This window comes from Mobula hypostoma, chromosome 17 (genome assembly GCF_963921235.1).
Source record: "Mobula hypostoma chromosome 17, sMobHyp1.1, whole genome shotgun sequence".
NCBI classification, from domain to species: Eukaryota; Metazoa; Chordata; class Chondrichthyes; order Myliobatiformes; family Myliobatidae; genus Mobula; species Mobula hypostoma.
The window spans coordinates 67,224,910-67,239,229 of record NC_086113.1 but is presented as its reverse complement, the minus strand read 5'-3'; the positions used below and the strand labels follow the sequence as shown (position 1 = coordinate 67,239,229).

General features: G+C 45.6%; 1 protein-coding gene across 2 annotated transcripts in view; it reads right to left on the bottom strand.

Annotated features, from left to right (window-relative positions):
* Positions 1 to 14,320, bottom strand: part of myripb (myosin VIIA and Rab interacting protein b) — a 505,729-nt gene that overhangs the window by 51,236 nt on the left and 440,173 nt on the right. For both annotated transcript variants that reach the window (XM_063069391.1, XM_063069392.1), the window contains 2 exons: positions 12,589 to 12,771; positions 560 to 721 (listed from right to left, as the gene is read on the bottom strand). In XM_063069391.1, coding sequence (XP_062925461.1) covers positions 560 to 721; positions 12,589 to 12,771 — 345 coding nt within the window. The remainder of the gene's footprint in view (positions 1 to 559; positions 722 to 12,588; positions 12,772 to 14,320) is intronic.

Here is a 14,320-nt window from a genome sequence, read left to right as displayed (position 1 = left end):
CCCTGACCGTTTCAAACCAACCCAGTGCTGAAATCAGTCAAACTGTGGGTTGTTCCTTGTTCTCGTACCAGGGCTCCGTCACTTCGATATGTTCTCAAGCTCAGAACCTGCCACCTCAATTCAGTTCATGTCGACCTTTCCAATTCAGCCTGGTGCTTAAATCAGGTAAACCACGGCTTGTTCCTCACTCCTCGGCCTGAGCCCTGCTGGGTCGACTCTGCCGCATTGAATCACCTCCAAGTCTGCTCCAGCAGCCAAGCATTGGCTTGTTCCCTGCTCTCGGGCCTGGGCCCACTGCCTCGATTCAGCCCATACACACCACACCGCAATCGTCCTGCACCTTCGAGGCCCAAAGATGCAGGGTCGTACAGGTGGTTCCAAAGCTCGACTCCAAGAAGGAAGTTTCAGGCTTCCGTGTGATCATTTTCAAGAAAAGGTGTGATAAAGGAAGAAGATAATAGTTGTTTTTTGCTGCAAGTAAGTCATCGCTCTGCTTAACCAGTGCCATGTTAAACCGATTGGGTGGCCTCTGTGGCCTGATCTTGCATTTGCCACTTACCTGGAGTTCGGCTTGGTGAACCTGAGCAGCTGCTGTTGCCACCTGATCTTCCAGATCTGCCAGCTTGGTTTCAGTGGTTACACTGTGAATACTACGAGCACAGTCCTCGAGATCATTCAGCTGGCCCTCAAGACTGTACACAGTGCCGGCTGTTATGTAAACCTGTTAACAGAGACAGTCACCAAGTTAAGTCTTTTATGAAGACAATTTCAGAAAATATTTGTAAATATTTTGGGTATAACCATTATTAGATGCACGAGAAGAAATCAGTTCTTGCAACAGCATAGAGCCATAGAGCTCAGAAACAGCTGCTTCAGGCCAGCAAGTCTACATGACCTATCAAACATCCATGGGCACTAATCCACTCCAATCCCATGCATGTCCACTGATGTGAATGGAGGCCAGTGAGCTCCAGTGAACGTAAATTTGTTTCTCCACTACGACTACAATTAAACACACAGTAATAGGCAGGAGGTTGCAATGACAAATACACGCATCCCATGCAAGTTGGAGGCAAAGTTTGAGAGTATGCAAGAATGTGAGAGGGGAAATGATGATATACTTTTTTACATTGGCCCTTTTCGTTATTCTGTATGGTGTACCCCTCTGTCTGTTCTAGCCACTCAACACAGCTCATGTATCTTGGTTTATAAAACACAGAACATACAACAGTACACACAGGAACAGACCCTTCGGCCCACAGTGTTGTGCTGAACCAGTTAAATTAGTCATCAAATCATTAACTGAACTAATTTCTTCTGCCCACACAATGACCATATCCTTCCATTCATGTGCCCATATAAACATCTCTTAAAGGTGTCTAACATCTAATGAAAAGACTCTAATAGAAGTCTCTGAGGGGCGTGGTTTTAAGGTGCTTGGAAGCAGGTACCTGTCAGAGGCAAGTGTTTCACACACAGAGTGGTGAGTGTGTGGAATGGGCTGCCGGCATCGGTGGTGGAGGCGGATACAATAGGGTCTTTTAAGAGACTCTTAGATAGGTACCTGGAGCTTAGAAAAATACAGGGCTATGCAGTAGGGTAGTTCTAGGCAGTTTCTAGACTAGATAATATGGTCGGCACAACATTGTGGGCCATGGGGCCTGTAATGTGCTGTAGGTTTCAATGTTCTATGTCCTATTTCTGCCTCTACAAGCACACCATACAGCACATTCCAGCCACCCACCACTCTCTCTGTAAAAAATGTGCCCCACACATATCCTTTGAAATTACCTCCTCTCACCTTAAATGCATGACCCCTGGTATTTGACTTTTCAACTCTTGGGGAAAAGATATTATCTTTCTACCCTATCTGTGCCTCTTATAGGCCTGTATCAGATCTCCCTCAGCCTCTGCCGCTCCTGAGAAAAGAACCCAAGTTTGTCTAACCTATTGTTAAGGTCATGTTGTGGTGACCCACTTTCCAGCACACTCGAACCGGCTCATAAAAACGGCGTGCACCGGCAGAGAGGCCGGCCCCAAAAAGGGGCGCCAGGCCATCTTCACCAGCAGGAGGAAAATCCCGTGTGCGGAAAGGGTCTGCGAATATGCATTCCCCACAGCAGTCCTGCCCGGGGAGGGCTTTAAAGCAGGCCGCGAAGTTTGAATAAATCTCTTTTCTCGCAACTACAACTCACCAACTACGTGTTGTTATTCTAGCGCTGTGTATAGCACAATGCTACAATGTCTTCAAATCCAGGCAACATCTCTTCTGCACCCTCTCAGAAGCATCGACATCTTTAATGGGGTGACCAGAACTGCATGCAATACTCCTGATGCAGCTTAACTAATTTTTTGTAAAGCAGACATCCCACCTCTCCCGGAAGTTCTGGGAGTCTCCCGCATATTGATAGTGGCTCTCTGATGCCCGCAAATTATATACTGTGACGAGAATACACATAGATAAGATGTTAGCTGTCCTGTGTGATCAGCAGTTGGTCTGCCACCTGTCTTCAAGAGAGAGATAAGGAACACAATGAAACAGCATCTGGAGATGTGTAATGAAGGGACGGGAGAGAGAGAGCTGTCTGGAGCGGCTCCCCCTTTGAACCCTGAACTGTTTGAAGTGATGGACAGGCGATACCCCAGCAGGGGGATAAAAAGGGACCGGTTCACTAAGGCAGGACACACGACACCCGAGGTAACGAGACCCTGGAAGCGGTGCGCCTCTCACAAGTCGGTGGGAAGTATCGGACAACGCACAGGGTGGAAAGGTACGATCAGCGGGAACCCGGTGTGTGTCCGCCCTTGCTTGGGTGCCGGGTTCACTGCAGAGGATCGACCGCATCTGGAGGAGGGGTCACAGTCGGTGACCTCAGGTGACATCACCAAGGACCTGCCCAAAAGCTGCTTGTGAGCAATTATCGCCGGTCTGTGAGTGGAAGTTGTTTCTGAATGATCAGTCGTTCCCGTTCTCTCTCTCTCTCTCTCCCCCCACGTTGTCCATTGCTATGGCAACGATTACTGCGAACTGAACTAGATTGGACTGAACTTTTGTGTCACTTTGAAATTTGGTCATTTACCCTTAGACAACGATAGAGCTTGATTGATGCTGTTATCTTAATTCTGTGCACATGTATGTTTATCATTGCTGAACTGTTGCATTTATTATCCTTTTGATTACTGTGTTGCTTATTTCTTTAATAAAACTTTCTTAGTTCTAGTAATCCAGACTCCAACTGAGTGATCCATTTCTGCTGGTTTGGCAACCCAGTTACGGGGTACGTAACAATACAATATCCCAGAAATCGATTTTTTGAGAGCGAGCGAGGGATAGAGAGAGAGAGCATGAGAGAGAGAGAGAGAGAGAGATAGAGAGAGAGCACCATGGCAGAGTGTTCCAAAAAAAGAAAATATAAAACATATGTCATCCCAGTGTACCCCTGCCTAATAGGGGTCAAAAATAATGACAGTGTTGCTCGCTGCACTGTTTGCAACAGTGACTTTTCTATTGCCCATGGTGGGTTAAGACTGTGGAAGACATTTTGAGGTGAGTTTAACAGGTGTCATTAATTCATTAGCATAGCTAACATTATTTAAACTAGTTGGCTAGCTGCTAAGGAGATATTCTATTGCAGACGTCCCACCTCTCCCGGAAGTTCCCGGAGTCTTCTGCAAATTGATGGTGCTACCTCCCTGAAATGAGTTTTTGCAGGGTGGGATGTCTGTATAAAACTGCAACATAACTTCCTGACTTTTGAACTCAGTGCTCTGACTAATAAACACATGCGGGCCATATAGCTTCTTAACCACCCTATCAACATGTGTAGCCACTTTCAATGAGCTATGTACTTGGTTCCTAAGATCCCTTTGCTCATCAACACTGTTAAGGATCTTGCCCTAAACAGTGTACTGCCTCTTTACATTTGACCTACCAAGGAGCAATGGGTTAAATTCCATTTGCCATTTCTCTACCAATATCTGCAAATGATCTATATCCCACTGTATTCTCTACCAGTCTGCTATGGCATCCACAAGACTACCAATCTTCATATCATCTGCAAACTTACTAACCCACCCATCTCCATTTTCATCCCGGTCATTTATATACATCACAAGCCGCAGAGGTCCCAGTATAGATCTCTGTGGAACACCACGAATGACTGACCTCCATCTCAAATAAGTCCCTTTGACCACTACCTCAGTCTTCCATGGGCAAGGCAGTTCCAAATCCAAACCGGCAATTCACCACGCATCTCAATCTTCTGGATGAGACCCCCATGAGGAATCCTGTCGAGCAGCTTACTAAAATCCACGTAAACAACATCCACAACTCTGCCTTTATCAGTCAGCCTTGTCACCTCATAACAAAACTCAATCAAGTTAGTAAGACACGGCTTGGCCTGCACAAAGCTATGCTGGCTTTCCCTAATAAGGGCATGGTTTTCCAAATACTCGGAAATCCTATTCCTAAGAATTCTCTCCAGTAACTTCCCTACCAGTGACCAGTCTATAATTTCCAGGATTATACCTGGTTCCCTTTTAAATAATGGAACAACATTGACAGTCCTTTGGGACCTCACCTGTGGCTAGAGAGGACACAAAGATATTGGTCAAGGCCCCAACAATTTCTTCTCTTGTATCTCTCAATAACCTGGGTTATAGGTTATGGGACTTATCCACCTTAAAGCTGTTTAGGAGACCCAACAGTACCTCCTCCTTTACCTCAAAATGCCAATGCACATTAATGCTCTCAGCACTGACCGCCCTGACCTCCACATCCTTTTTCTTGAAATACTGATTTTAAAGTACTCATTAAGGACCTCACCCATATCCAAGCAATTGTTCCCCTTTATCCTTGAATTGTCCCACTCTCTCCCTAGATATCCCCTTGCTCTCAATGCATGTGTAGAATGCCTTAGGATTCTCTCCCTAATCCTACTTGCCAAAGAATTTTCATGGCCTCTCCAGGCTTTCCTAATTCCCTTCTGGAGTTCTTTTCCAGCTGCTTCATATTCCTCAAGGGCTTTGTTTGATTTTCTTATTGCTGTAAAATATTATGGCTGTACTTAAATAATAGTCAGAAATAAGAGTGATGGAAATCAAATCCTCCACAGGGCAGGCAGCACCCATGGAGGGAGGTGCAGATTTATGATCTGATGGAGTCACAAAAGACCACAGATGCCATGATGACAAACAATTTGCCACAGATGACAAACCATCCACTGGAGGAACTCAGCAGGATTAGCAACGTATGTAGTGGGAAAATAATGGTTCAAGTTTTCAATATGAAATGCTGACCGAGAGGACATGCAGTTAAGGTGGGGTGGGGGGGGGCGACTGGAAAGAGATGTGTGGGGCGAGGTTTTTTACACAGGAGGTGGAGCTGGATACCTGAAATACACTGCCAGGAGGGGTCGCAGAGGCAAGGGCACTGGTGCTCTTTAAGGTGCTCTTAGATAGGTCCATGAGTACGCAGACAATGAAAGAGTGTGGGCATTGTGTAGGCAGTAGGAATTAGTTTAGCCAGGAAGTCAATTACTACTTTAATTAGTTTGACACAACTTCATGGGCCAAAAAGCCTTTTCCTGTGCTGCACTGTTCTATAATCTCTGGGTGGGGGAATAAAAGACACTGTGCTCTTCGAAATCAACATCCCAGGACTGAGGTCTGCTTGCCTGACACCACCCTGCTGAAATAGATCTACTCTGTCATGGGAGGAGATTACAGGACAGATAGAGGAAAAGATGAGATAATGCAACATCTCCAGTGGCTCCAACTTCTGATCCACTCAAAAAGGAGCAGGGGCACTTGAGATGATATTGAAAAATCAAGATCATGTATCATGAACATACTGTGCGAGCGGAGGATGGATGAAACATCCACTCACCCTGCTAAACACCTCTTGCCCATCAGTGTTCCTATCGAGTCTCAACTGCCATCTCAGAGCTCACAAAATCAGAGATTTTTCAATACCCATGATAACAGTTGCCAGCGTACACATCACAGACCCACTCAGTCCACATCAGGGAAAACAACCTCCTTTCCCCAGACTCTGTCTGTACCTCTCACTGCCCCAGCAAAGCAGCCAAGCATAATCGAAAATGGCACCCACCCTGGTCATTGTTCCCTCTCTCTTCAGGTAGGAGATACAAATGCCTGGAAGCGTGTACAAGCAGGCCTAAGGACAGCTTCTATCCCACTGTAAACAGACGATTGAACAGCTCCCTCATACAATAAGCTGGAGTTTCGACCTCATAGCCCACCTTGTTATTCATTTAGTGAGATACAGTGAGGAAACTGCAGCACCCAGAAATCCCCCGATTTAATCTGAGCCTAATCACAGGACAATTTACAATGACCAATTCATCTATCAACCTGTGTGACTTCAGACCATGGGAGGAAACAGGAGCACCCAGACAAAATCCACACGGACACTGGGAAAATGGACAAACTCCTTACAGGCAGTGATGGGAAATGAACCCACGAGGCTTGTATTGTAAAGCATTGTGCTAACCAATACAGGGCCGTGACCTTGCACCTTACTCTCCACCTGCCCTGCACTTTCTCTGCAGCTGTTGCACTGTAGTCTGTAATTGTTTTACCTTGTTCTACCTCAAAGCACTGTGTAATGAATTGTAATGATCTGCATGAACAAAATACAAGACAAGCTTTTCACTGTATCTCAGTACATGTGACAATAAACCAATTCCTATTACAATTCAAGTTCATTGCTCAGCTCATCAATGATGCACCATACACGGTTCACTTTTCACAATAGCTGTGTAACACATCTGCTGGTATATATAGTTTCTGAGTATTATGCCTCCTACTACTGCACTGCCGATGTATAAGTCTTTGACAGCTTTGTAATATTGCTGCGAACATTAACCTTAGCTTCAAGGCTGTTACTCCTACAGCATTTTGCCACTTCCCTGAGTTGCAACAAGATTTATACCTTGTTGTCTGAGTGATGCTGTCCATTCAAAATGATTGCCTCATTACAGCAATGCACACGACTGTGAAATCATTAGACGTGCCATGGCTGTCATGATGTTCTGACAATGATTGTGTACACCGTCCATTGTGAATGTGATTACCAGTTTTGAGATTCCCTCACTACCTGCTCCTCTTATCGAAGGAGACTCCCAGGAGAGTTTATGAAATTTGAGGGAAGTTGTATTCTCTAAGCCGTCTGTTTTCCAGCCCTCCCCACCCCTTTTCGTAAGGAATTCAAAAAGGCTCAAAGTTCCAGATAAATTTATTATACGTCACCATTTACAACCCTGAGATTCATCTCCTTGCGGGCATACACAGTAAATCCAGTACCCATAACCGAACCAGTGGAAGACTGCACCCCAGCAGGTTGGGCAACCAGTGTGGAAAAGACAACAAATTGTTCAAATATTAAAGAAAAAAAAAAAAATAAATAAATAAGAAATAAATGTTTCTCTTTCTTGTGCAGTGCCTGTATCAGTCTGAGCTGCTATAAGGAACCACAAGAGCAGAGGGGAAGCCTTGTTCTTCAGGATCCACCCTTCTCGAAATACTTACCCACGTAGATTCCCTTGAGATGAAGGCGTGGTGTCTGCTGTCTGGAAACTTGACCCTGACCATCACAACAAAACACACAAAATGCTGGAGGAACTCAGCAAGTCAGGCAGCATCTATGGAAGGGGACAAACAGTTGATGATTTGGACCGAGACCCTTCAGCAGGACTGGAAAGTTTAGGAGGACGATGGCACCTAATGGCGACTCCCCTGCTTGCGCCTTCGAAAACAGCTCTCTTACTGTCTTTGATATCTCTTTTCCCCTTTTCAAAGTACTTTTGAAGACCCTGACCTGGAGTTACACGGCGACTTTGGTTCTTTGCAGAAATAGGACCCACTCTCAGGGCCTCACGACCAGACGCTTTTCGATATGCCAAGGACGCGGTCAGGAAGACTAGCACGCCTTCAGGATGGCGGATTTTCGTGGCTCTGGAGGTGGGCAGATTCAGGGCTGGGGCCGCCATTGCCTGATGCGTTGTGCCAGATGGAAGATGATAGGCAGCGAGCTGGCTGCTGGTCGTGTGCCCAGAGACCCAAGTTCTTTGGGTGTAGTGCTCGGAAGAAGTGACGCACGACTTTTAACACCATAAATCAGCGGGTTGTTTTGTTATGTCTCCCCTCTCGCTGTGAAATGGGGACACCTCTTTTCCATTATCAGGGAGGCAGAAAGCCTGTAGTATGTCGAATTACCGGGTGAATGAGTAGTCTTTGGAGTACTGCAAGTCTGTGTCTTTATTGAAGCTTTGCTGCACGCTCGAGTGCTCAGTAGGGGGGGCGGGGGCAGATGGTTTTTTGCTGGTGGGGGTGGGGGGTCGTTGTTTTGCTGCTGCTTATGCATGGGAGGGGGAGTTGGCGGGGTTTGGGGTTCTAACATTTAACTGTCATTTATTCTTTGTGACGCTCCTCTGTTTTTGAGGATGTTTGCGAAGAAGAAGAGTTTCAGGATGTATTTGTATACATTTCTCTGACATTAAATGCACCTATTGACCTATTGAAACCCTATTGAAATGAAGTCTGCAGAAGTCAGAATTAGAAGGTGGGGGGGGGAGCAGAAGGAGGTGATAGGTTAGACCAGCTGAGAGGGGGAAGTGTATGAATGGAGGTGAGGAGATGAAGTAAGAAGCCGGGAGGTGATGTGGAAGAGGTAAAGAGCTGAAGAAGAAGGGATCTAATGGAAAAGGTCAGTGGATGGTAGAAAAACGGGAAGGAGGAGGAGATGAAGGTGTGGGAGAGAAGGGGACAGAGGCTAATTAGAAAGATGAATGAAAAAGGAGAAGGAGGAAGGGGGGAGAAATTACCAGAAGCTAAAGAAATTGATGCTCATGCCATGCAGAGGCCACCCAGACAGAATATGAGATCTTGGTTCTCCAGCCTGAGGTTGGTCTCATTGAGGCCAGGGACAGATATGTTAGAATGGGAATGGGAAGTCAAATTGAAATGGGTAGCCACTGGGAAATCTTGCCTTTTGTAGTGGACAGAGCGAAGGTGTTTGATGAATCGGTGCCTCAGTCTGTGCTGGGTCTCATTGATGTAGAAGACACTGTACTGAGAGTACCAGATACAATAAATGACTTTGCCAGACTTGCAGGACCCGTGAAGGGTGGTGAGAGAGTAGGTATAGGAACAGGTGTGGCACTTGTCATTCTTGGAGGGATAAGTGCCCTTGTTGGACAATCCACAGCAGGGACTGTGCTAGAGAGCTACTTTTTAAACAGCAAAGATTCTAGCATGGATAAAGCAGTGGTTGATTGGAAGAAGGCAAAGAGTAGGAATAAATGGAATCTTTTCTGGTTGGTTGTCAGTGACTAATGGTGTTCTACTTGTTGCAATGAGTGGTGACTGGAAGTGGAGGAAGCGGACGCAAGTGCAGAACACAGGCACGGAGACTTGACACAGAGACGGACTTGGACTTGACTGGAACACAGAGCCTGGACTTCGACACGGAGAGACAGAATTCCCACCTTAGACTAGCAGCAAATGGCTGGACCTACTCAGCTGGCAACGAGACGACTAAACCAAACAATAACAGACGATATGTATCTTTACATGGAGAAGCTCATGAAGTGGCAAACGGCCGGCAATCACTTGACTGGAGACGAAGACTGGACTGGGACTTGGAGCCTTGACTCATTCTGGGGCTCAGAGCCTTGACTTGTACTGGGACTCGGAACCTTGACTTGTACTGGGACTCGGAACCTTGACTTGGACTGGAATTCGGAGTCTTCAAAACAAAACAATGACAGACCACTCGCACCCCAGCTCGGAGCAGCGGCAAAACAGCCGGCAACACTCAGCTGGACACGAGACAGCTCGGAAGACGGTCCCTTATTATTGGCAGCTCAGAATATTCATTGCTGCCCTGGCTACGGTGACAGACCAGCCCTGATTAGCTGTAAGCCAGGGTTTTTATCCTGCCAGTTCGGATGAAGATCAGATGCCCTAATCAAGGAGCCTGGTGGAACACGGGGAAAAGGAAATTAACTGAAATGAGTAGTTAATGGACCGGACCATGACACCACTAGGGTCTGTGTTGGGACCGATTCTTTTTACGTTATATGTCGATGATTTGGATGATGGAGTTAGTGGCTTTGTTGCAAAGTTGCAGCAGGTATGAAGGTAGGTGGAGGGGCAAAAGTTTTGAGCAAGTGAAGAGGCTACAGAGGGACTTAGACAGATTAGGAGAATGGGCAAAGAAATGACAGATGGAATACAGTGTTGGGAAGTGTATAGTCATGAAATTTGGTAGAAGAAATTAAAGGGTTGACTGTGTCCTAAATGGAGAGAAAATACAAAAAAACTGAGATGCAAAGGACTTGGTAGTCCAGCTGCAGGATTCCCTGAAGGTTAATTTGCAGGTTGAGTCTGCGGTGAGGAAGGCAAATGCAATGTTAGCACTCTTTTCAAGAGGACTAGAATATAAAAGCAAGGATGTAATGTGGCGACTTTATGAAGCACTGGTGAGGCCTTACTTGGAGTATTGTGAGCAGGTTTGGGCCCCTTATTTTAGAAAGGATGTGTTGAAGCTGGAGAGAGTTTAAAGGAGGCTCATGAACATGATTCGAAGATTGAATGGCTTGTCCTATGAAGAGCGTTTGATGGCTCTGGGCCTGTATTCACTAGAGTTCAGAAGAATGAGGGGTGACCTCATTGAATCCTATTGAATGTTGAAAGGCCTTGATAGAGTGGATGTGGAGAGGATGTTTCCAATGGTGAGAGAGTCTTAGACTAGAGGACACAACCTCAGAATAATAGAAACATAGAAAACCTACAGCACAATACAGGCCCTTTGGCTCATAAAGCTATGCTGAACATGTCCTTACCTGAGAAATTTCCTAGGGTTACCCATAGCCCTCTATCTTCTAAGCTCCATGTACCTGTCCAGGAGTTTCTTAAAAGACCCTATCGTATCCGCCTCCACCACTGTCGCTAGCAGCCAATTCCATGCATTCACCACTCTCTGCATAGAAAACTTACTCCTGACATCTCCTCCGTACTTACCTCCAAGCAGCTTAAAACTGTGCCCTCTCGTGCTAGCCATTTCAGCCCTGGGAAAAAGCCTCTGACAATCCACACGATCAATGCCTTCATCATCTTATACACCTCTGTCAGGTCACCTCTCAACCTCCATCGCTCCAAGGAGAGAAGGCCAAGTTCACTCAATCCATAAGGGCGTGCTCTCCAATCTAGGCAACTCCTCTGCACCCTTCCTATGGTGCATCCTTTTAGAACAGAGATGAGGAGGAATTTCTTCAGCCAGAGAGTGGTGAATCTATGGAATTCTTTGCCACAGGCAGCTGTGGAGGCCAAGGTTTTATTTAATTTAAGGCAGAGGTTGATAGATTCTTGATTGGTCAGGGCATGAAGGGATACAGGAGAAGGCAGGAGATGGGGGCTGAGAGGAAATTTGGATCAGCCATGATGAAATGGAGGAGCAGACTCGATGGGCCAAATGGCTTAATTCTGCTCTTATATCTAATGGGGTTATGGTCTAAGTGCCAGAAGGGAGATCCGTGAGAGTGGACAATAAAGTCATATGGAGAGTAATCCCTATCGAAACTATAGAGGTACGTTAGGAGCAAAAGATGTGCCTGGTGGTAGGATCCTGTTTAAACTGGGGCAAGTTCATGGATATTCTCAAGCAGGTTAGTTTTAGGAAGGGGAAGGTATTAGATGTCAAGGGATACATAAGTCCGTATAGCTCTCTTGGGCTGGATGAGATCTATCCCCGGCTTCTATGTGAAAGAAGGGAGGAGATAACTGTGGCACCTTAGTTACTACAGATGAGGTGCCAGAAAACTGAAGGATAGTTAATGCTGTTCGTCTATTTAAGAAGAGCAGTAGGAATAAGCTGGGTAAATCAGGCCAGTGAGTCTTACTTCATTGGAAGTATGATGCTTTGAATGCACAGGATTGCAAGAGGCTGCACAGGGCTGTAAACTCAGCCAGCTCCCTCGTGGGTGCGATCCTCCCTGCCATCGAGGGGATTTTCAAGGGGCAGTGCCTCAGGAAGATGCCCATTACGAAGGACCCTCAACCTATCTGTCCTCTTCACATTCGCACTGTTAGGGAGGAGGTACAGGAGCCTGAATACACACACTCAACATTTCAGAAATACCTTCAACCCCTCCATCACCAGATTTCTGAACAGTCCATGAATCCATGAACACAGCCTTGTTGGAGTATTTATTTAATTTTGTAATGAATTGTATGGCAATTTTATGTCTTTATACTGCACTGGTGCTGCAAAACAACAAACTTCATGTCATATAAATCAGTGACAATAAATCTGATTGCAATTCTAATATGGGCATTAGGATTAGAACAGATAAGCATTGTGTAAACAGGGAATAAAACATGGATGCTGAAGACAGAACGGTCCTTTGTGAGCTGTATGACTCCACGTCTCTATAACATACCACTTGCCTTCCTAAATGCATTGAAGTATTTCCTCATTTTAAAGTTAAGATCAAATCTTTAAGATTAAACCAGCAGAAAAGTGTACCAAACTGTATCTACACCAATGTTATTGATGGTTCTTACATTTTCCTCAAGTTTGGAGAGATGTGCCTGAAGTTTGGCTGCTTCTTTCTCTGAGGGTATCCTCCCCTCACAAGAATCAGGCAGTGAACGATCTTCCTGTGTGGCCTCAATTAGGTCCTCCGTGGCACCAAGGACTTTCAGTGCCTCTGTCGTAATGCTGCAGAGCGAGATGGCTGAGTACTTCTGCAAGGTAAGAATAGAGACGGTACAAAGATTGGTCGTAGCAGTAAATCAATGTGCCTGCAAATTATAAATGAATGCATCTGCTGTCATCCACTCAGATAAATAGGAATGCTCTGAGGCAGTATCATGAACTGGCTAGATCTAATTAGTACCTGAAAGCAGGCATGCTTATTACTGAATCAATATTTCTCCCATGGCATGGTGTGTGGGTTATTGTAATACATCTGTTGTCCTTCCTCAATAACGTCTGCTGTATCAAATTCAGCAAACGACAAATAACCAAATTCAGATGCTACAATTGGACAAAGATATTCAATTCTTTCCAACACTGAAGACTAACTCTCAAGAAATCTGTGGGTGTGAAAATGGCTGAGGAGGATTCTACTGCAATTGTGCTGTGGATAACATAGGCCTCAGCTGTTAATCTGTTCCACAATACACTGTTAGAACATAGAACAGGACAGCATAGAAATAGGCCATTCAGCCTACCATGTATGTGACAACCACAATACCAATCTAACTAATTCCCTCTCCCTGAACACCTCTCCATTACACACACCTGCCTAAATGTCTCCCAATGGCACTATAGCATCTGCTTCCAGCACCTCCCCTGGCAACGCACTCCAGGCAGCCACCACTCTCTCTGTAAGTAATAGACATGTCCCATAAACTTTTTAAAATGTTCTCTTACCTTAAACCAATATCCACCCTGGGGAACAGACTGACTACCTACTCTACCCATGTCCCACAAGTTCAAATTCAAGTTCAGTTCCAATTCCACCACGCACGTGTATACCACCAAATGAAACAAGGTTCTGCACAATGCAGTACCTACAACTCTCACACACAACACATGGAGTAACGTTACCACAAATAAATGAACAAATAATAAGGTGCACTTACAGCAAGTTAAAAAGTAAAGAGAATGACATTACAGGTGCTTCATATGTGGGAGGTGGCAGGGAGCTCAGTCCCTTTGTCCTGAGAGAAGAAGCTGTGTCCCATCCTAACAGTCCTCGTTCTAATGCTGTGGTGTCTCCCGCCTGAAGGTGGTGCGGGCGGAGGTGTCCAAGAGATTGTTAACTTAACTTCTATTAGGTCGCCCCTCAGCCTCCAACACTCCAAAGAAAACAACCCAAGTTTGTCCAATTTTTCATACAGCCAAAGCTCTCTAGTCTAGGCAGCAACCAGGTGAATCTTACACACCTCTCCAAGAACTTCTACATTCCCAGAGACTTAGAATTTTCACACTGTAGCTGATCCTCAGTCCTTCCAGAAATGGTCCTGGACAAAATTCTGGAGTTGAAATAATGCAGCTATCAGTGAAACACTCTACTATCCCTTAGGTTTGTGAGCTCAGGTAATAAAAGATGGAATAGGCTCTTTATCTCCTCGTGCCTGCTATGCCTTTCTTTGAGATCGTGGCTGAACAACACACAGAGAAAGCTGGAAGAACTCAGCAGGTCAGTCAGCATCTATGGAGAGGACAAGGTATCAGGTGATATGTGAGCCAGGTGGTGGGGGAGAGAGGTTGAAGTAGGAAGCTGGG